The following is a 26,472-nucleotide window of genomic DNA, read 5'->3' as shown; positions in this document are numbered from 1 at the left end:
CATGCGGTCACGTCACACAAATATGATAATTACAGTTTTGTTTAGTGATTTTGTTTCGTCAAGACTCGCTTCCACCACAAGAGGTCGTCACGCAAACACTGCGTAACTCAACACTCCACTCGACCTTTCTAATTGCATACAAAAACCACCGACTTGAGTGAAGAGCCTTACTTTTTTCATGACAACATTCATCTTTACACTTATCTCTACCACTACTAACTTTACTCTATATATTTACACTCTTTATTTCTTACCTATCTCACTCTCTTTCTCTACTTGACGTGTTCACATTTTCAGAAGATACACGAATAAATCAGAACACCGGAATGAACTTACGTGCGTGGGCCGGACAGGTTGGTAGGCAGAGGAAGACTGAGAGCCAGCAAACCTAGATAACAATTGTACTGATGTTATCTTATCGCGCTTATCTACAAACCCCGACAAGAACGGTTACCTCTTTGTTGTGAATCATTGGGAGGTTTATGTCACCACTCGTCTTGTTGCCCGGATGAGAGTGGGTGTTCCAGGTAGGAAACTACAACTACGTACTCATTGTACCCTTTAAATTATCTCGATGAAGTTATTATGTGACGAAAATTTTGCTATAATACCTCGACTTAAGCTTGTTCAACTCCTGAGTAAACTGTGATGACTCGAACAACGCTCCGAAGACACCGTGTCACTGCTTCGAGTCACAGCTCTAACTGACTCGAAGCATCGCCACTTCAGCGCCATCTATATGCTGGTCTCAACTGTAACTTCAGATCTTCAGCAAACCTTCACTCTCGTCATTGCTTCAGATATAACTTTTTTTTTCCTGACGAAGGTGATGTGAAGCGATAATACTAAGTGATAAGCGGTGATATGGAATGATATGGAAAAGACCTGCATTATGGAGTGTGTTTGTGTGATGTTACGCACTACTCACCCCCGTGTTGTTTACCTCGTCTCAGTAACCAATTGCGTGGAGGATTTTCACTTTCATGGCTCTGCGTTTGTCAGGTTTAGTAACAGGTCTCCAGGCACTGAAATACTTCACAAGCTAAAGTTCTGCAGGGGAAATTTGCACCGCTTTCTCATCCTCCTACCAGGTCACAGGAAGCGTGGTGCAGCTGAGGCGGCGTCTCTACACACGCACACAATTGCAGCTTGGCGTTCGCCCGTGTTCATCTTTACCGTTATTTCACACCAATCAACACTGACCTCCAGTACGCAGCAATGACCGCAGCGCTCCACTAAAGTCGTTTGTATTATAATAAATGCAAGCACAATCTCTTTATATTCAACTAAACAGTCAGCGAACCTGCGTTGTATTCCCAAATCGACCTTCATTTTTGAGGATGCACCATTGATGACAGACACAGATAAAGTACTCTTGTAATATGGAATAACCAAAAATACGATTAACAGAATTAATGTTGGAACCATTTTTTTTTTTAATAAAAAAATGGATTAATGTCAAATAATGCAGACCTTGTAAAATCAGAACACTATTTCAACAAAAATAAACAGATAAAACTTGAAAACAGCCGGCCCTGCAGTGGAGTCACCCAAGTAAAAACTGCCACATGCACATAATTTTTTATTCACATAATCTCACTATAATCTGGTTCATTGTCGCTGCCATTACAAAACATTGCATAGAGAAACACCATGGAGTGCACCGGTCATGTCACGGCCTCGCAGGTTTCCACAAATGCTAGTTAATTAATTTCCTATACAGCAGGTGAGTCTGTTGCTCAGGTGTGGTTTTGACTTTTTTCACACTGAGATGGTTTCTGAAGATTTTGACAAAGTATACCAGTATTATGACGAAATGGCGTATACAGGAGCTGCACATCCCAGTATTCACTCCACTAAAACCATGATAACTGTACAGTTCATGGGTTTCTGGGGACAGTGAATACCACATACTTTTCAGCTTCATGCACAATATTTGATGCCTCTTTCTGGCTCAGTACACCAAGGGGTTCACAATACACTGCCTCAAGTCCCAGTGCTCGCAGTGTTCTTACTCTTGGTGTTAAACTTCCTTTTCTTATGGGAAGTTTGGTTCTAATCTGGCACAGGTAACTCCAAGTGGTGACATAACATGCACCTTTGTTCACAATCTTGTACAGTGAACACTCAAATGGTATGTGTTTTGCTGATACTGTTGTGTGTGTGTGTGTGTGTGTGTGTGTGTGTGTGTGTGTGTGTGTGTGTGTTCATTACTCCTTAACAAAGCTGAAAACTTGAGATACCATTACAGCTTCATTAGTAACAGAAGAAAAAAATCCATACTAATTCATTAAACTACTCAGTAGATGCTTTCACTTCATTATTCAGTACATGGCTTGGTCCTTGAAAACAAATCCTTTACAGATTAATACACAGCACACACACAAACATAAAAGGAAATTTACATGAAAAGACAAAATAACATGTAAAGTACTGGCACTTCTTACAAAACCTTAATTGCAGTTTACCTTCAAATACTTTCCTCTAACCTTCCTCACAGGCCCTGGACTACTTCTCCTCCAGCAAAACAACAATAAACTGCTCCCTTCAAACACACCAACAGCATGCAAAGAAAGGAATAGATTACAACCCTCAGGAATAGTAAAGTTAATATCACTTCATTAATATCTTTCAAATTACTAACTCAATATCATGTAAGAGCACTGAAGACTGCAGTTTTAGATAGAAATCAACCAGTTGTGTTCTATATCTGTGTTCAGTTTCAAAGGTAACCACAGTAGGTAACCACAGTCTTCCCAGTGATTCTAACCTCCCAGCACTCTTCTTTCTCTATCTTACATTACAATGAATGACTGCATCTGTGTTTAAGAATGAAAATGATGAATAAAGAATCCTTAAGCTAGGAGAATAAAACCATACAGCTCTGAGATAGGATACAGTGCTGCTGTCTCTCTCACCAAACACTGCCTTGAGCCAGGGCTGAGCTCACAACTCTTCTGCTGTGAGATGAGCACTGCACCAGAGCTCCTCAGCCCCTGTTAAAAGGTATGAAAACTAGATAAAAAATAATTAAATAAAAAAGATCCTGTGAATACACTTAATTACCTGGTATGTACTGAAGTAATAAGTGCCACTAACACAAAACCAATCTTGGAAAACCAACAAGAATTAGTTTAAGTGTTTTCATACCTTATTCTTAAGATTATAAACAATCAACTGAATGATGAACAAAGACCTGATATGAGGAAAAAAGAAGCAGGTTTCCTTGATTAAATTAACTTTTTATTGCATTTCTTGTTTGTTATTCACGATCTTCGAAAAAAAAAAAAAAAAAAATCTCTGACCAAACATACATGACTATAAACTTTTCATGATGGGATGTCAGGTGAACCAGCAAAGTATGGTTATATTTCAATGCATATGATAAAACTTTATAGAGAGTTTGATAGGAACACAAAGACCTTATTGGTTAGTCACTGTTACGAAACTGCTTGAAGTACTACCCAGTCACAGATTCAATCATACACAAAAATATTCTTCACATTAAAGATGAAAAAAAAGATAAATAAATAAATAAATAAACAAAAAATGAACTTAAACTGCATAACCATGAAATGATGACCATGGGGAGAACACTCTAACCCACAAAATGATGACTCACCCAGTATTTCTTTCAATCACTTCCTGTCAAAGATCAAAATCCCTGATGAAAAAATGCAAGTTTTGGCCAGTGGCATGACAGGCAAGGGTTGAGTGGCTAGTGCATGGGTGGCCCAACACTTTCTTGCAGCAGCTGGAGAGGGAGACAATACTAAAACACACACACACACACACACACACACACACACACACACACACACACACACACACACACACACACACACACACACACACACACACACACAACTGGCAGAACACTGGCACGAAATACTCAGTTCCATGAAATCCGTCCTTTCCTGGTCCCCTGAAGTATTTGGTATTATTTGAACACTGGAAAATGACTTGTATTGCCAACCCCTTGAAGGATCAGGCTCAGTGGCATTAAGTATGACTCCAGGTCTCAGTAACACACACAACACAAACCACAGCAGGTGAGCAGACTTGTGCCTCACCAAGCATTACTCCTGACACATGGATGCACTGGGAACAGTTTGGAGTGCTGAGGGTCATCTCCATGTGGCTAGAAGTCATCACGTGCTGCTAGATGCCACAGCGCACAGGTTTATGGCACAATTGTTGACACTGATGCTCTCACCACTTGACATGCGTAACTGAGAGACTGTATTAATGGAGCTTGAAATCAGAACACTTGAATGTTGAGTACTTCCCAGGGAAAATCTTTTCGCTTGACATCACACACTGCCAGGATAATCTTTCACTTGAAATTGCACACTATCTCACAGCACATATGCACTGAGTACCTTCATGAAATGTTTCTATTCCCATCCAACTAAATCTTGAAAGATGTGTGGGTAAGGTACTGTTATTGATATTAATTATACTGAATGATGAATAATACTTGAGAAATAGATTATAGTACTACTTTCCTTCTGAGATGTTTCTATCATATCTAGAATACAGGCAGTGCTACCAACCTCTCAAGTTTTCTTGCTCATTATCCAAGAAGTGGGCAGTCATTCAAAAGCAGCAAAACATTATGCACTATCTAAGCTGCACAGCATCTCTTCCTTGCTTTGAATATTTCTTGCCACAGCGCGTCACTGTAACACTGCTTGCATTGAACAAAGCGCTCTGTCAAGCCTGTATTGCTGCCACAAGAACACGAGACAAACTCCACCGTCATCACCTCTGTCAAGACACCACTGCTCCACTTCTGTCAAGTCACTATGAAATGTCAAAATGAGGCACAGGTTAAATTTCTACTTCTACCATCAAACTCGTGACTATAGACCCTAACATAATGCATAATTGTGACACCTTGGATACACAATTATCCCCTGACTGATACAGCCAGATGAAGATAGGGATGTGTTCAGCAGCTGTACTCAAGTCAATCCCTCCCCTCCCGTTTTTGTCATAGGCACTAACAGTACATACTCTTACCAGCTACACATCTACATCAAATAAATATTTATTTCTATTTACAAGGGACACCTGGTACACACTTATGACTGCTTAGAGGTTTACTGGAACAAGAAGGAAATTTATGGCTGATGTGTGAGTTGAAAGAGAGAACACTGTATCAGTCTTACTCCTGAGGGATGCCTAGTGGTGAAGATGAAAACACTGATTGGTCCATTTATAGTAAACAAAGGATCTCCTCGGGTACTGGAAACTTGTAAGATGGATAATGTTGCTGCCGTATTAATACAAGTGCTGCATTCAGACCACCGTTTGGCATTATATTGTGGCACAAATCTACTGACTGTAGGTGCAGAGGGAATGGGGAGTTACAGGGCTTGCTAGAACTAATCAGAGGCACACAGGCCACTGGCACCCTTCAGGCTCATGGCAGAATGGAGCAATATCACTTTTTTTCAAGTTATAACCCAATATTTAAGTTTTCAGTGATTACAACAGTAAATTTTAGCTTCCTCTCACTGCCTTCTTACTGCCCCAGGTGCTTGCTGACAGAGGACCAATGATTGACTTCAGTCCATCTACTAAACTCATCCAGAGTCCTACAAAACAGACACAGCTCAAGTTAGCTGGTTACGTACAACTTACAAGCTCCATTTTGAGTCTACCATGTTATTACAAATTCATTCCTGTATTTGTGAGGGATAGCATGTCAAGTGAACACATATGAAAGAGTACATTCTCAGATAATTGAGATTACTAACACATTTATCACTGTGGCTGAGAAGCTCATCAGATCTATACTGTAGTTGCAGATTCCTGAAGTCAACGTGCAAGGGCGCTAAGCAGGCTAGCCGGCTGACTAACCTCTGTCCGTCACTGATATGTCAACTGCACAGTTCAAGCTACAACTCTTACCATAGCTACACCACCTGCTCTAATGACATGACAGGTGTTTGCTGCACATCTTACAAGGACAAAGCTGCTTTGGCTTATGAATCAAAAGTTCACTGTCAACAAGTGAGAAAGCTTCATGCCAAAAAATATATATATGTGTGTATATAAAATTCAAATAAAGTAATTAACCAATGACCAAACAGTCCTTAACTAAATGGCCTTGATGGAATTATCAAGGAAACTGTTTGCACAATATTATGTTCAAGCAGTGTTACAAATTCACACTAATTATAATTTAATCCTGAGAAAGCTGAATAAATTATTTCTATACCTTAAGATTCAAAGATCAAAATATAAACCCCCTTTCCCCCCCTAAGTGATATTCAAACAAATAGCAAAATCACATGACAGACAGACTCCTGCTCTTCTTTTCTCAGATGCCCATCTTTGAAAGCACAGCTGTTTATGAATTTGCATATAAAACCTTTAACACACCAGCAACTGAATTCACTGGAAGCTGGTCTTAATGAAGGCAATTGTAATTATTTATTTATTATGTTTCTGTCAATAAATCATCAGATCTATTTTTCACACACTCACTGTGCTTGATTGAGTTCACAGTCTGGCCCGATGCTCTCCTCGCCTGGCTGACCTGCCCGCCCTCAGACCATGACGAACTGCCACACAGGATCTGGGAGGTAATAATCTAAGGGTGAGCCACATGGGCCCTAGTGATTCTTGGCTGCCTCCTTAGCTGCTACAATGAGCGGATGGAGACTTGAGAGTGGCCGAGCCAACTTGAGGAAGGGGTGCTGGAAGGGAAGACGACAAAAAAAATCATGATGCTTCACATAAATGTAAAAGGTGGATGACATACGATATAAACCTAATAATACAAACACACACAAGTATAAAAATAAACGTAGTTCCCCACGATGAACAATTAATATCTTGAATAACTTTTATGTGGTGGTGGTTTATGGGAGGAGCTCATGAACTTAAGGCCAGGTATAATAACACTAGGTATGGAAAAGGAACAATAGGAGCATAGCCCTTTTTCTTGCATCACCAGTTAAATAAGGCCAATAACAACACACCTACCCACAAATGCACCAATAATGTACAGACCTTGAGGAGTTCGTGAGCAGTGGAGCGCGTCTCAACTTCCACATCGAGGCAGTGGTCAAGGAAGTCTTGGAACACATGGGACAATTTCTCCCTCTCCTTAATCTCAGGCTTACCATTGGTTGCTATCAGGTACAGTGCTCTGAGGGGGTTCTCATTGAGGTATGGCGGCTCCCCTGAGGATTACAAAAAGCAACATTTGTTTACTATTACTACATACTGGGTGGTTATCAAAGGACTGAGGAAAAGAAAACACTAACCAATGGTATTTCTGACTTGAGGAAAAGAAAATATTGGCCAATTGATATTTCTGGCCTGAGGAATGGAAAATACTGACCACTGATATTTCTGATCTAAGGGAAAAAAGACACAGGCCAATATTTTTGAAAGAAAACACACAGGTCGATAAAATTTCTGACCTGAAGAAAGGAAAACACTGGCCAATGATGTTTCTGACCTAAGGAAAAATAAATTGGCCAATAATATTTCTGGCCTGAGTATGCTTTGATAAAATTGGAGGTGGAGACAAGACTAACCTTCAATCATCTCAATGGCCATGATGCCCAGCGACCATACGTCCACCTTGGGGCCGTACTGCTTCCGTGTCACCACCTCCGGGGCCATCCAGTAGGGCGTCCCCACCATGGTGGTGCGCTTGTTTTGCTCAGGGGAGATTTGTGCACAGAAGCCAAAATCAGCTGTTGGGAGGAAAAAAGGAGAGGGGAAATTAAGTAAGGCATATTTGTCATTGAAACTGTTAGGAATGAAGAAAAAGTAAGAGCTTAAGATACATCTATTTGTCAATGAAATCTATGATGGGGTATTTTGCATATTTTACAGTTCATGTTAGTCTGCAATATAAAGGAAGAGGTTAAACACATGGAAGACCACTATTTTAGAATCTGTGGCTCAAACAATTTCCTGATGGGAGCCTAAGATTTGCTAAATCACAGTGACAATCAAAAAAGGTAGCAAGTCAAAGAAAGTTAGAGAAAGCCTTTACTTACTTAGCTTCACACTGCCATCCATTCCAAGGAGGATGTTGTCAGATTTGATGTCACGGTGAATAACTTGACTCACATGCAAGAACTCAAGTGCCTGCAACACTTCCCTGCAAAGCAAAACCACAGATGAAGTGATGAAAATACTGGTCCCTTCCATTAACTTCACTAAGAGCAAGGTCTTTGGTAAACAGTGGTAGAGGAGTGGAATGAACTTAGCAATCAGATTGTTAGTACTGAGTCATTAGGGAGCTTTAAAAGATTAGATAAATTTAAGGATGGGGATGATATATGGAAATAGGTAGGCATGTTTCATAAAGGGACTGCCATGTGTATGTCTGATGGCTTCTTGCAGCTCCCCTTCTTTAAGCTCTTGTGATCTTAAATTGTTGTGTCTCTGTGCCACACCACTCACCTGCACACTGCTGCTATCTGCCCCTCGTCCATGCAGGTCTCCGTCACCACGTCTGTGAGGGAGCCACCAGGGAGGTACTCCATCACCACCTGCAGCAGACAGTGAGTGTTTAAGGTATCACAAAGACAGCAAGCAAGTTTTGAAAGAATTGAAGGAAGTGGACAAGGGAAAGAATGAAAGGAAAGAAGCTTGGTAACAACAAAAGAAATAGAACAAAGCATCCACATCTGAAAGTAAGGATGGAATTTGTTTAATACATTATATAAAGACAATCTTGCCCTAACTTAAGTGAACATGAGGACAGGAGTACTTTCTATTCTCTGCTGGGAACCAGCAGGTTCAGAGAGTGATGCAAAGAAGTGTGAATGTGGGAATCCTGCGTCTTATCTTGGCTTCTTTTGAGGGGTGACAACCTTGGTATACAAACATGTGTATAAAAAACAATGGCAAAAATGCAAGTAATTCATGGAGAACATAAATCTACCCAGCTTGAAGATAAGAACTCAAAGATAAAAACTTGTTTAAATAACATGGGACAACACAGTGATACCTCCTCCCCTGTGACTCACCCAGAGGTCCTCATTGACAAGGTACGAGTCCAGGTAGTTCACAACATTGGGATGCTTGTTCTCCTTCATGACCAGAATTTCATTGATGATAAGCTCCTTCTTTGGCTGCTGTGAGAGATTCATCTGCTTGATGGCCACCTCCATGCCTGTGGCCGTCTCTATGGCAGTGTACACCGTCCCTGAGGCTCTGCAAGGGAGGGAATGAGGAGGGAATATCAATAGCTGAGGCACAAGAAGCGTGGACGGATAGTTTGATAAGTCAGTGCAAATTTTATTACTTACCCTTGTCCAATCTTCTCCATTTTGGTATATTTCCTATTGGGGTCCCCTACTGACACTATGCTTCTCAGTCGTTCTAAAATCTCCTCATCACTCATTTTCTTCTTCTTCTGCTTCTCTGCCGTCCTTTCTATTGCCGTGCTTGTACTGTGAATAATAAAGTAGGTGATTAAACAAAGACTATTAACAACCAATCCTGATCAAATATGTAATCATAAAAACTGCAATACATGGTTGAAGAAAAACTATTAATAACCAGTCCTGATCAAATATAGAATCATAAAATTGCAATACAAAGTTAAAAATGCAAATAAAAAGTAAATTTTTAACTATTCATACAGTTAAACCTTAAAATATTTACAACAATAGAACCAAATGAATACATAATGAGGGAACATGACAAAGGTCTTTAAGTGGCTTATGCAATATAACAAGGATGACATAAGCAAAATTCCCAGGATCAGTATATAGGATGGATTTAAAAAAAAGGAAAGGAAGGAATTGGTTCTCAAACAGAGTAGTAGACGAATGGAATAGATTCTGTAATCAGGATGTTAGTGCCGAGTCATTAAGGAGCTTTAAAAGAAGATTAAACAAATTTATAGATGCTAATGATAGGTGGTAATAGGTAGGCACGCTTCAAATAGGAACTTCCACATGTAGGCTTGATGGCTTCTTGCAGCTTCCCTTATTTTTCTATGATCTACTGAAAAAAAGGGTATCGTTACTAAGGTTAACAGAGACAAAATATAATGTGAGTTGTACTAAGGCTACTTACCTTGTGTTAGTTGCGGGGTGCGTTGGTGCTGGGGTGGTGGGTGGTGCAGGGGTGATGCTGGTGGCCTGCTGGGGGTTACGGTTGCTATCAAAAGCTGCCCCATTTGCATTAGCTTCATCTTCCACTGGTTTAGTGTATATAGATTTAGTTCGTTCAGGTCGGGTTGCAATGGGAGGTGGTGGTGGTTCTTCCTCTTCTTCTTCAGGGACCTTTGATGTATAGCAGAGGATAGACTGGTGAGCAAATGTATGTTGTGAGATTAGAAGGAAAGGGAAGCAAGTTACTCTATGGCTCAACTATTCACTCTTCCTTCATTGGGTGTTCTGAATGTAGCAAGAGTGAGTTAATTATAGAGTTCCTGTTTACATCAATATGTACAGAACATGACAAAGATATTGGAGTAAAGAATTATGTATATCTCTGTTTGAAGTGTACATCTGCCATACAAACTACAGATGCTTTCAGGTTTGCTGTTTTAGATTAATTCATTGAACAACTATGATTCAAAAAGCAGGTAAAAAATAAATAATGCTTGCAAACTACCAGAAAAGTTAATCATATTTCCTTCAAAGAGATTAATCATGTACAAAGCTTTTCATTTACATTATGTACACAAAAAAAGCAAGAGAACTAAAAAGTAAAGAAAAGACAAGTGCTTGCATAAAAGGGGAATCTGGAATTTCATTTCAATCCCACTCATGCTTGGCAAAAGAGAAAAAATCTGCACATAATTCAAAAGTAAACTGATGTAACAAATCTGAGCAGCATTTTCTGGGCAATAAAATGGCTGAAAACAAACTCCCTTGCATCATACCACAAAGAACAGGATAAAAAAAAAACACACAAATATATCACAAAATTAAACATCTGCAGAAAAAATCCCATTACAAAATGAACCAAAAGGAAAACTTGCGAACATGGCCATTTGTCACCAGGAAAAATAGCTGACTTGGCCTCACAAAAATAGACCCAAAAGCGGCTAACAACGCTGCTCTACAAAAACAATCCTGGCAAACAAAAAAATAAAAAAATAAAAAAAATAAAATAAAATAAAAGTGCCGCTGCAACACAACAGCCACTCAAGACAGAAGCAGGCAACTCACACTGACTTCTGAGCAGGTTTCTGGTGTTGACGGAGATCCTGAAGAGGCATCTGAGATTTTGTGGGGTGACGGGGTGGCGGGGTAGCTGGTGGTGGTGTTGATGCCTGCCTGGTAGCTCGGCCGAGGAGAGGGGTCTGGGGGAACAAATGTGCAGCGATAATACTTCTCTATACCAGGATGAAATATGCTAAGATAAGGTGTCTCTATGCATACTTTCAAAAGCATTTTCTCACATCTTTGCAGACTCTAATTTAAGTTTTTCTTAGATGTCTTGAAAGTTGATGTGTTGCATGAATGGTGATGATCAAGATGGCAAAACAAATATTCTAGATGTCTATAATATTCCACTCAGTAACAACCTGGTCCCCTGTAAGTCTAGAAATACAAATCGTGGACACTCACACTCACCGACGGTCTTCGCGACTGTCATGAATTTTGAGGTCTGATGCTCTTTGGTGGAAGCATCATAGTAGTTGAGAACATCGAGAACGGCCTGGGGGTTGTTCTTCTGCTCCTGCTTGCTGATGTTCGAGATAGAGAGCAGTTTGGTCCAGGAGTCTGGCATACCCTGCGGGAACCAGAGGAAATGGATGTGAGTATTGAGAAACACTGGCAGAGAAGAAGGAAAGTGACAAGAGTAATAGGTAGACTGAGGCATGGAATCAGACCAGCCTATAATGACCTAACAGGAACTTGGTCATGTCAACCAATATAGTTTCCTAATCTACAGTGAGTAAGGGATGTATAATTTATTATTTTTTTTTGTGGTAAACTCAGATATATTTAAAAAAGATAATAGCAAACATAAACTCATGTTTGGATTATTTAAACTTAATAATAGCAATAAGAAACCAAACTAACACAAAGAGACAAGGTGCAGACACATAGTTAACAATGAACAAAGTCTATAAGTACTACATAACATGTTGCAATCTCTAGTCCCATCAGTAATAATACCAATGAAGTAGTGTATGCTGGCACATATGCAAATGGATCAGATGAGTCTTCTAAGTGATTTTGTTTCCTTAAATTACTTTTATATTCCTAGTTTTAATAAATATAACTGCTACATTTATGCAGTCATCTACTTCATTTTCTTCAATACAAAACTGACAAAAATACATACTGACAAAATATTCTTCCATTTCTATTTATTGATGAACACTGATTACCTGACAAAATGGTACATTCTCCTAAGAATGATGAGTGTAGCTAGGCATTTCCTAAACAAATTTAATATATGGTTGCCTGAGTCTCCAGGTGGTGGCATCCTGCCATGGCACCTGTGAGACTTCAAGGAGTGCCAGCCCTGTCCCCTGCACCTCAGTGAGCCAGTGCCACGCTACCCTTCAGCCTGGCGTGTGCTGCCTTGCACTCACAAAAAACATGACTGTAGACAAAGTACATCATTGAACACTACATTACCTCTAGCTGGTGCAAAAATCCTGCTCACCTCAGTAACACATAATTAGAAGTGCATACAAAAATCAAAATCTTATTTTCAAAGCAGTAAAAAAATTCTTTCTCCCTAAAAATTACATAAAAACTAATTTGAGGAATGGAACATGCATCTGACTAAAGAATTATAAAAAAGCATGATTCAAAAGATTTACAATCTTCTTGAAATCTATAACAAGGCTTTCTCTCAGGAAGACCAGTTAAGAACCATCAATTTAGTTAGTGTCCTGATCAGGAAGTTAGGCAAGATATTTTTATGGTCATTAATATATACCAAAATATGAGAGAAAAAGCATTTGTAAAGCAAAGATTTTGAACAGATACAAAATCAACAAAAAAAACTGATAATAGGAGGATAAAACAAAACTGAAGCATTACGGGAGACAAGGTACAAGTGGATGTCTGCTGGCAAGGTTAAACTCTCAGCTGCAAACAGCGGGAAGACTCTAAAACGGTAAGGTTTGTTTCTTTGGGACAGGAAAGCAACACAACAAGTACACCAAACTGTTCCACTGTGTTAATGGTGTTTGTGTCTTTATAAATAACAAAAGAAAAAGCACACAAACTCTACATCATTAATAGAAAGCCCTGTTGAGTTTCAAAAAAACTGTAAAATGAAAAAAAATGGGGAGGGGATGGTTTGTGGCCAGACATGATGGCCTGGCTTCCAAGCAGCTCAGCCCATCACTGCATCTGGTGAGCAGGGAAAGCTGTCAGGCTGCAGGTTCTCCTCTGACAAATTTTTATCTCGTAATGCCACACTCAGCATGACCGACACTCACTCCCGAGGGCACGGGAAGAAGACTGTGGCTGGGGGAGCCAGGCATGATGACATGGCCCTAAACAGAACAGCCAAGCAGGATTACAAGCAAACAAATGGAAGATGCACCTGGCAACTGCTATGGTCCCCTGTAGGCTGCATGAAAGAAAAAAAGGATCACATCTGCATGATGAGCCTCATGGACCTCCATTTGGATTATTGTCACAGTTGTTACATAGACTAAATAAAGGTGCTGATCCATAAGTTTTGCAGAGCTGCTAAAAGCATGGCAAAAAAAATTAAAAAGTGGTCTGGAAAAAGTCTGGAGTCAATGTGGTGTTGACACAGGTTGTATTCAAATAGGATGAGGAGGAGCTATTTGACTAGAAAAATTATCATGATTAATACATAGATTAATGTAAGAAAAATGTTGAAAATGTAACAATACAACTATGATACTTGAGAAACATGGGATTCTTTTTAAGGCAAACTTTAAATACTGTGCAACATCCCACACAAGTGCAAGTCCTTATTCCTCCCAGTACTTTACTGTCATGGAAGTGTCCATTTCTCCAACAACCCTGTAGATATTAGCTTGGCCTCAGCTCACAAAAATAATAATGGGTTAGCTGGGTAAGGTTTTCACTCATCTCTAAATTTCTAATATTATCAAAAGCAGTGTGAGTGTGGCTTAGCATGGCAATGATGGTAGAACACCATCAAACTTTTTGTTCCACTAATGTAGATTATAATGACAACAATCTCTGAAACTTGTATAGCAGTCACCTTAGTTGTGCCCATACCTTTTGTGAGCCGAACACAAATCATATCTTGCCAGAATTGTTGAGGAAATACCTGCACTGGTAAACATGAACACCACACACACACACACACACAAGCACGCACGCACACATTTGTGCTGGCTGTGGGATGTGTCACAGTGTTCAAGTTTTACCTTATACTCATTTAATGCAGTATCCCACATTGCAAAGGATGGTCTTGGGGTGTACTGGGAACTACCAGTGCAGTTTGTGTAGTTTGCAGTGTGCTGCAACAACACAACAGGCTTCAGCTAAGCACTTATGGGTGTATTCAACTTGGGAACACAGAACAGTATGCTGAAAACACAGCTTTGGAATAAATTGTGATGAACATGGCAAAAATCATTTGAAAATGGAAGCAAAATATATAAATAATCAGAATACAGAGGAAGATGCAAATAATGACATTTTTAAAGCTACATGGAAAAACTGTCAGTTACCAGATGATTTCTAAAACACATTTCTGTGAATGATCATAAATTTCAACACTTGCAGCGCTGTGCTACTGTGCTGCAGCCTCCTGTAACACAATTAATGCTACCTGGCAGAGCTATGAAGTATTCTGTTGCACTCAAGAAAACATTGAAAAAGTACTTTGATAAAATCTAATACCAAGTGTAAACACAGTCACTCCTACTTGTCACATGCCCAGACAAGACCTTCCTGAGAACAAATCTCAGTATCAACAACAAGCCATCATATATGAGGCATCTAGAACCAAAGAGGCATCAGTGCCAATACTGTTTTGAGTTGTTAAAGTTTAAAGTTCCACGATATTCATCTAATGGGAGGCAGCAAAAAAATAAATAAATGAATAAAAAAAAAAATAAATAAATAAATCATTGGCATGGTGGCATCACTTCCCTCTCACTCCCTGTTCACTGACTGGGGATGATGCAGCCACTATACACACTAACTGGTTTGGCCTGCCAGGTAATGATGCCTGTCTGACTCTCAGATATCTGCATGTCAAAGAAATGCACATAAATTTAGCCTCTCTGTTTATCCATTAGATGGCTAAACCTTGTATCACATAGTGGAGAGTTACTCCCTTCATGATCCACACCTAACTCATAACCAGTAAATTGGCACAAATGCCCCTTTGGTTCTAAATGCCTCACTAATGACAATGCTTTCTTTGTTACATCACTAAACTTTTGTGCTAATTCTGAATGTATTAGTAAAGTGATTAAATAGTTTTCCTTAGGAAATACTGAGACCAATAATCACTTTCATGTGGTGAGATCACCACCACATAAGTTTATGTATCCTAAATATTCCATCTTTCATATCAGTCATTGTGACACTCAAATTTACCTAACTATATCATGACACACTTATAAGAGAAGTTGGCAAGTTTTCAAGGCAAATAAATGTTGCAACATATATTGCATAAACTTCCTTGGTGGGAAGAACTAGCTATCTCTCCACCCTTCCACACACACAAACACACACACACACACACACACACACACACACACACACACACACACACACACACACACACACACTAATTAATTAATTCCAAATTCATTCTAACTATTATCTCTGGGTTCTAAATTCTGGAGAGTCATGAGTTTCATTTTTTTCTTCTTACTATGCAGTTGGCCTGAGCCTTGAAAATGAAAGACGCTCAGCCAGCCTGGTGCTTGATCCCTGAGGGTCGGCACTGACTCTCATCCCCATCAAGACGACAGCTGGCTCAGTTCTCTTGCAGGTGTGCATGACTTCTTAGGCTGGCTCTTGTTACAATAAGAGCATAATGCACATAATCTTTCAAATCATTTGTATTCTCACCAGCATCCACACTAAGTATATTACCCAGAAATTATGGAAAAAATTCTTAATGTTTTTGGAATTAACAATCAAGGCCAAGTTTTCCTTATAATCATATCCAATAATAGTGTAACTCTCAACTCAGATTTGAAGCAAATTTGTCACCTGACCAAAAGAGTATCCATCATGTCCAAGATACACAAACATGACATGACTCAGAACAAGTTGAAGTGTGCTCTATATGTAAACTCATTGATGACTCACATTCTGTGCCAGATTTTCTCTACATCTTCACCAACACTAATATACAAATCTGATTACAAACATGAAAAAATGTAAGGAATATATCTTCATGAGCAATAAATTACCCAACATGTTATTTAATCCTACAACACTAATTCCTGATTAACACGAAAACTGCACTATACTAATCTTGTATATAATATATTACAAGATTTAAAATGGTCATAATAAACGTAAACTGTACAAATCTCTTCTTTAACAGCCAGAATACTATACAATAATATTTACATGAAGGGCAGGATGGCACAGACAAAAAGAAAGGAAGGAGAGGAGTCGGTGCTTCTTGTCCTGGCTGGATCCCAACAAGAAGCAATGTGTGAAACAAACTAGTAGTCATCATACAAGTCTTCTCTACCCTGCACACCATGAGAACAGACCAGAGAGGCATCCCATTCCATATACAAGTGAAACAGAAATCTTATGCAACTCTACTTAATGCAGTTAATACAACCCCTCAGAGATTACATGAGGATCAGTCCCCTAAAGTAAACTTGGGTTGGATTGGGTAAGGTTAGGTTAGATTACCAATGGATAGATGGCTATACACAAACAGAACGACAGGTAATCTAACTTAACATAACTCACCCAGAGCATCAAGGTTGGCTAATCTTCATGTAGTCTCCCCACACCATGCTAAACCTATTCAGTATTTCAGTCCTCATCATAAGATAAACTAAATGTGTGTTTGCATTACTGGGATCTAAAAATTGCATCTGCATTACCTAAAGCCTCCACTATATAGATAACTCCTCTTTATTTAAATATCTTCACAGAACTGATGACACTAAGCTGATCTTTCATGAACCTTGTGTATTTTTTCAGAAGAAATGACAGTTCAGAAAGATTTACAAATGCACACACACACTCACCCACACCCACACCAGAATTGCTCAATGAATAACCAAAACCTGCACTGCAATTACTGTAAGAGACAACCAGTAGAGTGCCACACCTGAAAAACAACTTAGAGGCAACACTGCCACTGCCACACACTCCAACACTCACCGTGAACTCTCCCGTGCATGCATCGAACCCCACATGGATGGTGTGTTCAAAGTTGGTTGGGTAGGAGATGTTGGGTTTGTCAGCTTCCTTGTGCCTCTTTCCTCCCTTATGTCCCTTATGCTTCTTCTTCTCTGACTCGGGTTCCTTTGGTAGAGGCCTCATGTCCACTGCCATGACTGTCTCAGCCCTGTGCAGGAACACACTGGATTCTATTATTCATGCAAACACAGCAGCATATAACATCATTGTTGTGGTGCTGAAACACAAATGGTCAGTTAGTCAACTGTTATGGAAATTTGATACCGCTGATGTTGAAACCTGATGAGTTGTTCTTTAAACTGGAGAGAATTCTACTTTATAAACATTTATACTTCGTACGGAGAAAATACTAACTCCAAAGACCTCTTCATGTAGGGGAGTATAACATTTATTACTCAGCAATTTACAACCACATAATCAGGATAATTGAGCTTTATGAACTTTCATGTTTGGAGAGATTGGCCAAAAATCCTTCTATGTTCAGAAAATATTTGAGCACATTATCCTAGAAATCACAACAAAACTAGAAAATCTCTTATCCTCTCCTGACCTTCAACACACACACTCTCCTACTGAGCAGCCTCAACAATGGCTACAGACACGAGGCACAGTGAGTCAGCACCACAGTGAATGACAGGGGAATGACACCACCTTTTCTGGCCTTCCTACCTTGTGGACGTCAGTCTGACAGGTGGAGCAGGAGGCTTATCCTCGTCGTCAGACATGCTGAAGGGTGGGAAGGGGTGGCCGAATGTACTCAATTTGGCGGTTTATATAGACATCCAAAACAATAAATTTCCTTCTGGTAGCTCAACCTCTCCCCGTGTCCTCTTCTTCTAGGCTCTTCTGCTATTCTTTGGTTTTGAATCCCAAGCCTCAAACCTCAGGTAGACGAGTCATTGTTTGTGTGTCATCCCTGCCACCACCACCACCTACTGCCAGTGATGCACAACCCCTTGGCACTGAATGTTTGTGTCCAGCTTGAAATGGAACCTTGCTCTCCTCCTCATTTAGTACTGCATCAGGAGAATATCTGTAAGCAAGTTATAACAATGTTAATCATAATACCTATGTATCTAATTTTTTCCTGAAGTTCATTCTGCACAACTAACAACTTACGGACATGTTATCTCTAAGGTATTCCATTATGAATTCTAAAGCAAAATACCTGCATTTATGAAAATGGTAAATGAATTAAAACAAAAGAAGGGATGTACAGATAAGATAAAGGATTCTCAGAATAAGACACAAAAATTCTTCAGATAACATTTCAGCAGCAAAGATAAAAGACAGAACATGATAAGAACACCATTATGATAGTGAGGAGGGTGATGGCCTTCCAACATAACAAGGTTTACAGAACAACAATGAAAATTATAACAAAAGATAGAAATACTACAAAGAAATTACTGAAAATAATAGGTATATAATTACTGAGAAACAATGTAAATAATACAATGCAAGAGGAAAAATATTATTAAAAGGAGATAAGTGCATCAAAGTAACAGACATTTACTGAAGAGCAACAAAAATTAAAAGTCCAGAAATATTAAAGAAATATGGATGGAAACATCAATGAATAGAAGCAGAGAACAATAAAAACTACTCCTTAGATAGAAAATGAACCCAACATATATTAAAAAGAATAACTGAAAAACACCTGAGGATAAAAAATGTGAAAGAAACTGCTAGAAACTAATAACTTGTGATAATAAAACCCTATTATAAGTTAGAGATTCATATGGAAATGAGCAACCAACATATATTAAAAAGAATAACTGAAAAACACCTGAGGATAAAAAATGTGAAAGAAACTGCTAGAAACTAATAACTTGTGATAATAAAACCCTATTATAAGTTAGAGATTCATATGGAAATGAGCAGAGGACAATGAAAACAGCATAGAAAATAAACCCAAGAGACAATACACAAAAGATACTCAATGGGAGAAGAATAATTAAAGAAACTGAAGGAAATTAAGAACTTGCAACAAAATAAGAACTGAATTAGAAATAAAAGATAAACTTAAAAAAAGATTGAAATACACAAAATGTACTCTATAGGTGAGAAAATCAAGCAAACTGAAGGGAATTAACCAAATGACTTAAGATTTTTGTGACAAATAGTATATAAAACTACCAGACAATGAAATATGGAGGGAAAACATATATACTGAAGAAATTTAAAGGAATTCAATAAACAAAACAAGATACATTATGAGTTAGACATTCACATTAAGTAAATATGTGAGGCAGGGTAAGGAAACAACACAGAGAGAGAGAGAAAGAGAGGATGAGCCAAGACACTCCACTGTACCTCCCTTTTATGACCTGATGGTGAAAAAACCCTCCCCCCTTGGTGTAGTGCCAAGCAGTGCCACACTTCTTATGATGCCTAGACCTTTTTATGTCCTTTTTTACATGTCAAGTCTCCAGTGCTTGGGTTGGCAACATTCCACAGCACACACTTAACTTACTGGTAACTTCCCTTGGCTAACTTGATTATTGGTATAGTTTTGCAGGTTTGTAATGCCATATAACCTTCTGCAGCACAAACTTAGCTTATGGGTATCTTGTCTTATGAATGGTGAGGCAACTGGTAATTTTATGGGTAACTTGCATTGACTATGAATGGTGAGGTAACTGGTAACTAAGTACTTGTATAGGTTTCCAGTGTTATAGAACCAAAGCCTTATGTTTATATAGATACATACTTAGTTATTGAATACAGTCAGTTTATATGAATCTTATGGGTAAATTTGCTGATGAATACACTTATAATTAATGTCTTTTTCTATGGATTCCTTTTAGAAGTGACATGTATTTTTCTTTCTTTTCTTTTCCATACTTTTGGTGAGGCTCCTTAACACAAATAATAACAATAAGCCTACCAGATGCCTCAAAATACCACAATTGACAAAATGGTAAAACTCAACCCTTTTTCAAGCCAACCCAACGAAATTCAACATCCTAAAAAGTTATTTCATGCATTAATTTGCCCTGATATCACAAAAGTTGCTCCTTAAATACATAAGAAGCAAATACACACCCACAGCAAATTTTAAAACCAACACAGCACTGGTGAAAAATTAGGTATTCTTAGTATTATTGATATAGGTTCTATTTACATTAGGTTACATCTGGTTATAGTAAAATTTAGTTAGTATAGGTAATGAAGGAAAACAAATGATAAGTAGGGAAAATAGAGTGATATGAAGGAGATAAGATATGGCTTCCTAAGACTGTCAAGTTGTCAGTTAGGGTAGGTCAGTGTTAGGCTAGGATTAAGAGGGGACAGGATTAGGGTCACAGAACGCTAGGATTGCTGAAGTTTAAGGATACACATCAAAATCTCATTACAAATTCCAATTCCTGTTAATAATAAGTGGGTTTTTTTGATAAGGTTAGGTTAGGTCAGAGTTAAGGTTGGGATAGGTCAGGGGTTCTGGTTATTTATAGTAAGGATATCTTGGAATTAGGGATACAAATGATGTGGTTAAGTTTGGGAACCCAAATATCCCAAATAGCTGCCGGGAATGAGTCAGAGGTGGGCTGGGCTGGGCTGGGCTGGGCCGCCTTACTGACGAGTCTTATTTTACCCACAATACCATCCTGAAATCACTCTCCCCTACCACACCTTCCTTCATGAAGCACCCTGAAACCTTCCCCCAACCCCGTACACCCTCAGTCACTCACTTCCTCATCGTATTGACTCATTAAAGCGCTGAAAACTCAGTGATTCATCCCCCGTAAATAAAGTGTATAAAAACCTCACCCTGTCCCTCCACCCGTGAGAAACTAGGGACCAATCCTGGGTGCCAGGGTGAACACTCGAAGCCCCCCTCGTGTGCTCACCTGGGCCGGGAGGGACGAGGTGCTGAGGAGCGAGAAATACAGGGAGAATACGTGGGTAAATGTCCTCCTCTCCCAAGCACCGTCGGCCACAATGATGACGTCACTGACAGCTCTTGACGCCATCTGTGGGCAGGACCTCCTCGCTCCCCGCCACTGTTTGAAGCCCTGGCTGTCCTTTCTGCAGCTGATATACCCTGATGCACAAGCCAATGCAGCCCAAAAAAAAACTTTCAAAAGTCTGTGTTATTCCAAAAGTTTATGTTATCTATCTGTAGGCGGAACCTCCTTGCTCCCCGCCTCTGTTTGAAGCCCACTCTGTTCTCTGTAGCTAATGTAACGTGATATAGAAAAATGTCTAAATGACTATTCCAAAAACCCATGTAGCTACGTGCACCGTCATTACTTAAAAGATGGAGTTTTATTTCATATAAGAGGGACTGTGACCAAGGACTACAAAAATAAAAAAAAAAAAAAAAAAAAAAAGATCCTCCGAGATGCCAGTCCCAAAGGGGTTCTGCCAATTGGGTAATTCCAAATTATAAAAGTGTCTTGAGACCTTCCTCTTGAAAGAATTAATGTCATAGGTAGGGTAAATACAGGAGTCCAGTGATTTTTTTTTTTTTTTTTTTAACGCTGTGCTCTTTAAGGATTTCCCAAGCCATCGGAGTGATTATTACAGTTATCATGGATGTTTTTCCTATTGGTGAACCTGAATCAATGTTAAAGTATTCCTAAAATTATGAAAGCACATTTAGAAACCCTAATGACTTCCACTACCACTAATTTCTTAAAGCTCGCTCTTGATTCAGTATAGATTTCAGAGAGTAATCGAGATCGGATGCTGAATCATTTAAGAATGTTTTTTTTTTTTTGTTTATCGATCTATTGTTTTATATAATGGTCAGAAGCGAAAGAACCGTGGTTAGAAACTGTATGTAACATTGAGAGGTGCCGTTGGAAAAGCGATACTGTGTCAAACAGCTGTCATCGGAGCGTGACAGGCGCAACGCAGGGAACAGAAGCGACCCAACTGACAGCTGTTACTTGAGTGACAGCCACGGCTTGAATGACCGCTGCCAATTCCAACACCTTACAGTGACTTTCCTTAGAAGTAGACTCTACATATAGGATACAGTTGGTTCTTCGTAAAATAATCGGCACTCGTGGAGAATTGGGGTCCCGAGTTGGCTGAGCCCTCTCCCTTTTTTTTTTTTTTTTATGTAGGAAGGACACTGGCCAAGGGCAACAAAAATCTAATAAAAAAAATGCCCACTGAAATGCCAGTCCCATAAAAGGGTCAAAGCAGTGGTCAAAAATTGATGAATAAGTGTCTTGAAACCTCCCTCTTGAAGGAATTCAAGTCATAGGAAGGTGGAAATACGGAAGCAGGCAGGGAGTTCCAGAGTTTACCAGAGAAAGGGATGAATGATTGAGAATACTGGTTAACTCTTGCGTTAGAGAGGTGGACAGAAAAGGGGTGAGAGAAAGAAGAAAATTTTGTGCAGCGAGGCCGCGGAAGGAGGGGAGGCATGCAGTTAGCAAGATCAAAAGAGCAGTTAGCATGAAAATAGCGGTAGAAGACAGCTAGATATGCAACATTGCGGCGGTGAGAGAGAGGCTGAAGACAGTCAGTTAGAGGAGAGGAGTTGATGAGACGAAAAGCTTTTGATTCCACCCTGTCTAGAAGAGCAGTATGAGTGGAACCTCCCCAGACATGTGAAGCATACTCCATACATGGACGGATAAGGCCCTTGTACAGAGTTAGCAGCTGGGGGGAGGGGTGAGAAAAACTGGCGGAGACGTCTCAGAACACCTAACTTCATAGAAGCTGTTTTAGCTAGAGATGAGATGCGAAGTTTCCAGTTCAGATTATAAGGACAGACCGAGGATGTTCAGTGTAGAAGATGGGGACAGTTGAGTGTCATTGAAGAAGAGGGGATAGTTGTCTGGAAGGTTGTGTCGAGTTGATAGATGGAGGACTTGAGTTTTTGAGGCATTGAACAATACCAAATTTGCTCTGCCCCAATCAGAAATTTTAGAAAGATCAGAAGTCAAGCGTTCTGTGGCTTCCCTGCGTGATATGTTTACCTCCTGAAGGGTTGGACGTCTATGAAAAGACGTGGAAAAGTGCAGGGTGGTATCATCAGCGTAGGAGTGGATAGGACAAGAAGTTTGGTTTAGATCATTAATGAATAATAAGAAGTGAGTGGGTGACAGAACAGAACCCTGAGGAACACCACTGTTAATAGATTTAGGAGAAGAACAGTGACCGTCTACCACAGCAGCAATAGAACGGTCAGAAAGGAAACTTGAGATGAGGTTACAGAGAGAAGGATAGAAACTGTAGGAGGGTAGTTTGGAAATCAAAGCTTTGTGCCAGACTCTATCAAAAGCTTTTGATATGTCCAAGGCAATAGCAAAAGTTTCACCAAAATCTCTAAAAGAGGATGACCAAGACTCCGTAAGGAAAGCCAGAAGATCACCAGTAGAGCGGCCTTGACGGAACCCATACTGGCGATCAGATAGAAGGTTGTCAAGTGATAGATGTTCAAGAATCTTCCTGTTGAGGATAGATTCAAAAACTTTAGATAGGCAGGAAATTAAAGCAACAGGACGGTAGTTTGAGGAATTAGAACGGTCACCCTTTTTAGGAACAGGTTGAATGTAGGCAAACTTCCAGCAAGAAGGAAAGGTAGATGTTGACAGACAGAGCTGAAAGAGTTTGACTAGGCAAGGTGCAAGCACGGAGGCACAGTTTCGGAGAACAATGGGAGGGACCCCATCAGGTCCATAAGCCTTCCGAGGGTTTAGGCCAGCGAGGGCATGGAAAACATCATTGCGAAGAATTTTAATAGGTGGCATGAAGTAGTCAGAGGGTGGAGGAGAGGGAGGAACAAGCCCAGAATCTTCCAAGGTAGAGTTTTTAGCAAAGGTTTGAGCGAAGAGTTCAGCTTTAGAAATAGATGTGATAGCAGTGGTGCCATCTGGTTGAAATAGAGGAGGGAAAGAAGAAGAAGCAAAGTTATTGGAGATATTTTTGGCTAGATGCCAGAAATCACGAGGGGAGTTAGATCTTGAAAGGTTTTGACATTTTCTGTTAATGAAGGAGTTTTTGGCTAGTTGGAGAACAGACTTGGCATGGTTCCGGGCAGAAATATAAAGTGCATGAGATTCTGGTGATGGAAGGCTTAAATACCTTTTGTGGGCCACCTCTCTATCATGTATAGCACGTTAAACCAAGGTTTAGAAGGTTTAGGATGAGAAAAAGAGTGAGGAATGTACGCCTCCATGCCGGACACTATCACCTCTGTTATGCGCTCAGCACACAAAGACGGGTCTCTGACACGGAAGCAGTAGTCATTTCAAGGAAAATCAGCAAAATACCTCCTCAGGTCCCCCCAACTAGCAGAGGCAAAACGCCAGAGACACCTTCGCTTAGGGGGATCCTGAGGAGGGATTGGAGCGATAGGACAAGATAAAGATATGAGATTGTGATTGGAGGAGCCCAGGGTGACAGCATAAGCAGAAGGATTAGAGGTCAGGAAAAGGTCAAGAATGTTGGGCGTATCTCCAAGACGGTCAGGAATACGAGTAGGGTGTTGCACCAATTGCTCTAGGTCATGGAGGATAGCAAAGTTGTAGGCTAGTTCACCAGGATGGTCAGTGAAGGGAGAGGAAAGCCAAGGCTGGTGGTGAACATTGAAGTCTCCAAGAATGGAGATCTCTGCGAAAGGGAAGAGGGTCAGAATGTGCTCTACTTTGGAAGTTAAGTAGTCAAAGAATTTCTTATAGTCAGAGGATTTAGGTGAGAGGTATACAGCACAGATAAATTTAGTATGAGAGTGACTCTGTAGTCGTAGCCATATGGTGGAAAAATCGGTAGATTCAAGAGCGTGGGCACGAGAGCAGGTTAAGTCATTGCACACATAGACACAGCATCCAGCTTTGGATCGAAAATGAGGATAGAGAAAGTAGGAGAGAACAGAAAAGGGGCTACTGTCACTTGCCTCAGACACCTGAGTTTCAGTGAGGAAAAGATGAGGTTTAGAAGAGAGGTGGTGTTCTACAGATTGAAAATTAGATCTTAGACTGCGAATGTTGAAGAAGTTAATGAAGAAAAAGTTGAGGGGGGTGTCAAGACACTTAGGGTCGTCGACAGAAAGGCAGTCCAACCTGGGGACATTTATGGTCCCCTCCCCAGATGGGGACTCCGAGGCTGGTGTAGGAGTCGCCATGATGATTTTAAAATTTTTGAGTGAAGGGTGTGTGTGTTATTAGGTGCTTGTAGTTTTGTGTGGAGGAAGAGAGTTGTCTTTAGAGGGCAGGCTGTGACTGCCCCCTTGTGTTGTGAGACACAAAGGGAAACGTTCAGTGAGGTCACAGTTGGGTTTAATAAGTTCACAGCACCCCTTAAACAGTGCTTTAGACCTCACTGGGAGTAATTACCATTTCGGCAGGTGTCTATATATATATAATGGCAGCAAAACTTTAGTCTTTCAGTTTTTCATCCAATTCTCTGTCTGTCCTTCCTCCTTTTACCCCTCTAACAGTGTTCTTAATGTGTTCTGTGCCTCATTCAGCTACACACATTAATATGCAAGCCTTACCCAGCCCAAACACTCCTTTGTGATGATGCTTTTAGTAATGTTTGTTCTCCATTGCAGGGATGAAGGATGGTCTGAAGGAGGACAAGAAGGGAGAGGATGCAAGGATGTGTCAGTGATGGTGATGATGCTAGATGTGAAGCAGCACTGGTGTGAGAGAGAGAGAGAGAGAGAGAGAGAGAGAGAGAGAGAGAGAGAGAGAGAGAGAGAGAGAGAGAGAGAGAGAGATAGAGTTATTGAAAAGATGGCTAATACTTATGACAAAATGTTATATTTCAGTAGTGTTGCCTTGGAAACTTGTGTAATTTAGGTATACATCACATTCCTCATATTCTTGTTTGTTTTTCAATGATTTCCCTGATGCACACTGGTGCATCTTCATGACAGACAAGTGAATCAATAGATGAACACACTTTACAAAAAAAATAATCAAGACTAAAGAGTAAATTGGCCAACTTCTGGGATTTTTTTTCTTATAATTTACTTTAAGAGAGCCATACTGATTATTTTTTCACCACCACCACCACAACCACTCCTCACTCCTCTTCTTCCCTACAGGTGTTAAGTGCTGGGGATATCCTGGAGAAGTCACCTGGCACTAGTTCCCAAAGACCTGCTGCCTGGATAGAGAGGACAGCAAGTTCATAAGGAGAATGGATAGACTGGCATTTGTCTACTGTACAG

General features: G+C 40.0%; 1 protein-coding gene across 1 annotated transcript in view; it reads right to left on the bottom strand.

The window, feature by feature from the left end:
* LOC135112435 (uncharacterized) overlaps positions 1 to 21,443 on the bottom strand; it is a 34,503-nt gene extending 13,060 nt beyond the window's left edge. The window contains exons 1-18 of the mRNA XM_064026897.1: positions 21,185 to 21,443; positions 18,000 to 18,363; positions 17,292 to 17,493; positions 14,342 to 14,434; positions 11,571 to 11,736; positions 11,169 to 11,302; positions 10,066 to 10,298; positions 9,291 to 9,434; positions 9,009 to 9,195; positions 8,440 to 8,528; positions 8,031 to 8,134; positions 7,560 to 7,721; positions 7,027 to 7,199; positions 6,633 to 6,710; positions 6,499 to 6,589; positions 5,524 to 5,603; positions 4,074 to 4,161; positions 337 to 372 (exon numbers count right to left, since the gene is read on the bottom strand). Of these exons, the coding sequence (XP_063882967.1) occupies positions 337 to 372; positions 4,074 to 4,161; positions 5,524 to 5,603; positions 6,499 to 6,589; positions 6,633 to 6,710; positions 7,027 to 7,199; positions 7,560 to 7,721; positions 8,031 to 8,134; positions 8,440 to 8,528; positions 9,009 to 9,195; positions 9,291 to 9,434; positions 10,066 to 10,298; positions 11,169 to 11,302; positions 11,571 to 11,736; positions 14,342 to 14,434; positions 17,292 to 17,493; positions 18,000 to 18,055 (2,116 nt within the window). The 5' untranslated portion in view covers positions 18,056 to 18,363; positions 21,185 to 21,443. The remainder of the gene's footprint in view (positions 1 to 336; positions 373 to 4,073; positions 4,162 to 5,523; positions 5,604 to 6,498; positions 6,590 to 6,632; positions 6,711 to 7,026; positions 7,200 to 7,559; positions 7,722 to 8,030; positions 8,135 to 8,439; positions 8,529 to 9,008; positions 9,196 to 9,290; positions 9,435 to 10,065; positions 10,299 to 11,168; positions 11,303 to 11,570; positions 11,737 to 14,341; positions 14,435 to 17,291; positions 17,494 to 17,999; positions 18,364 to 21,184) is intronic.
* Between the last annotated feature and the right edge of the window lie 5,029 nt (positions 21,444 to 26,472).

Source organism: Scylla paramamosain, chromosome 23 (assembly GCF_035594125.1).
Source record: "Scylla paramamosain isolate STU-SP2022 chromosome 23, ASM3559412v1, whole genome shotgun sequence".
Taxonomy (NCBI): Eukaryota; Metazoa; Arthropoda; class Malacostraca; order Decapoda; family Portunidae; genus Scylla; species Scylla paramamosain.
Note: the sequence above shows the minus strand (reverse complement) of the source record. Positions and strands in the feature narration are given on the sequence as shown.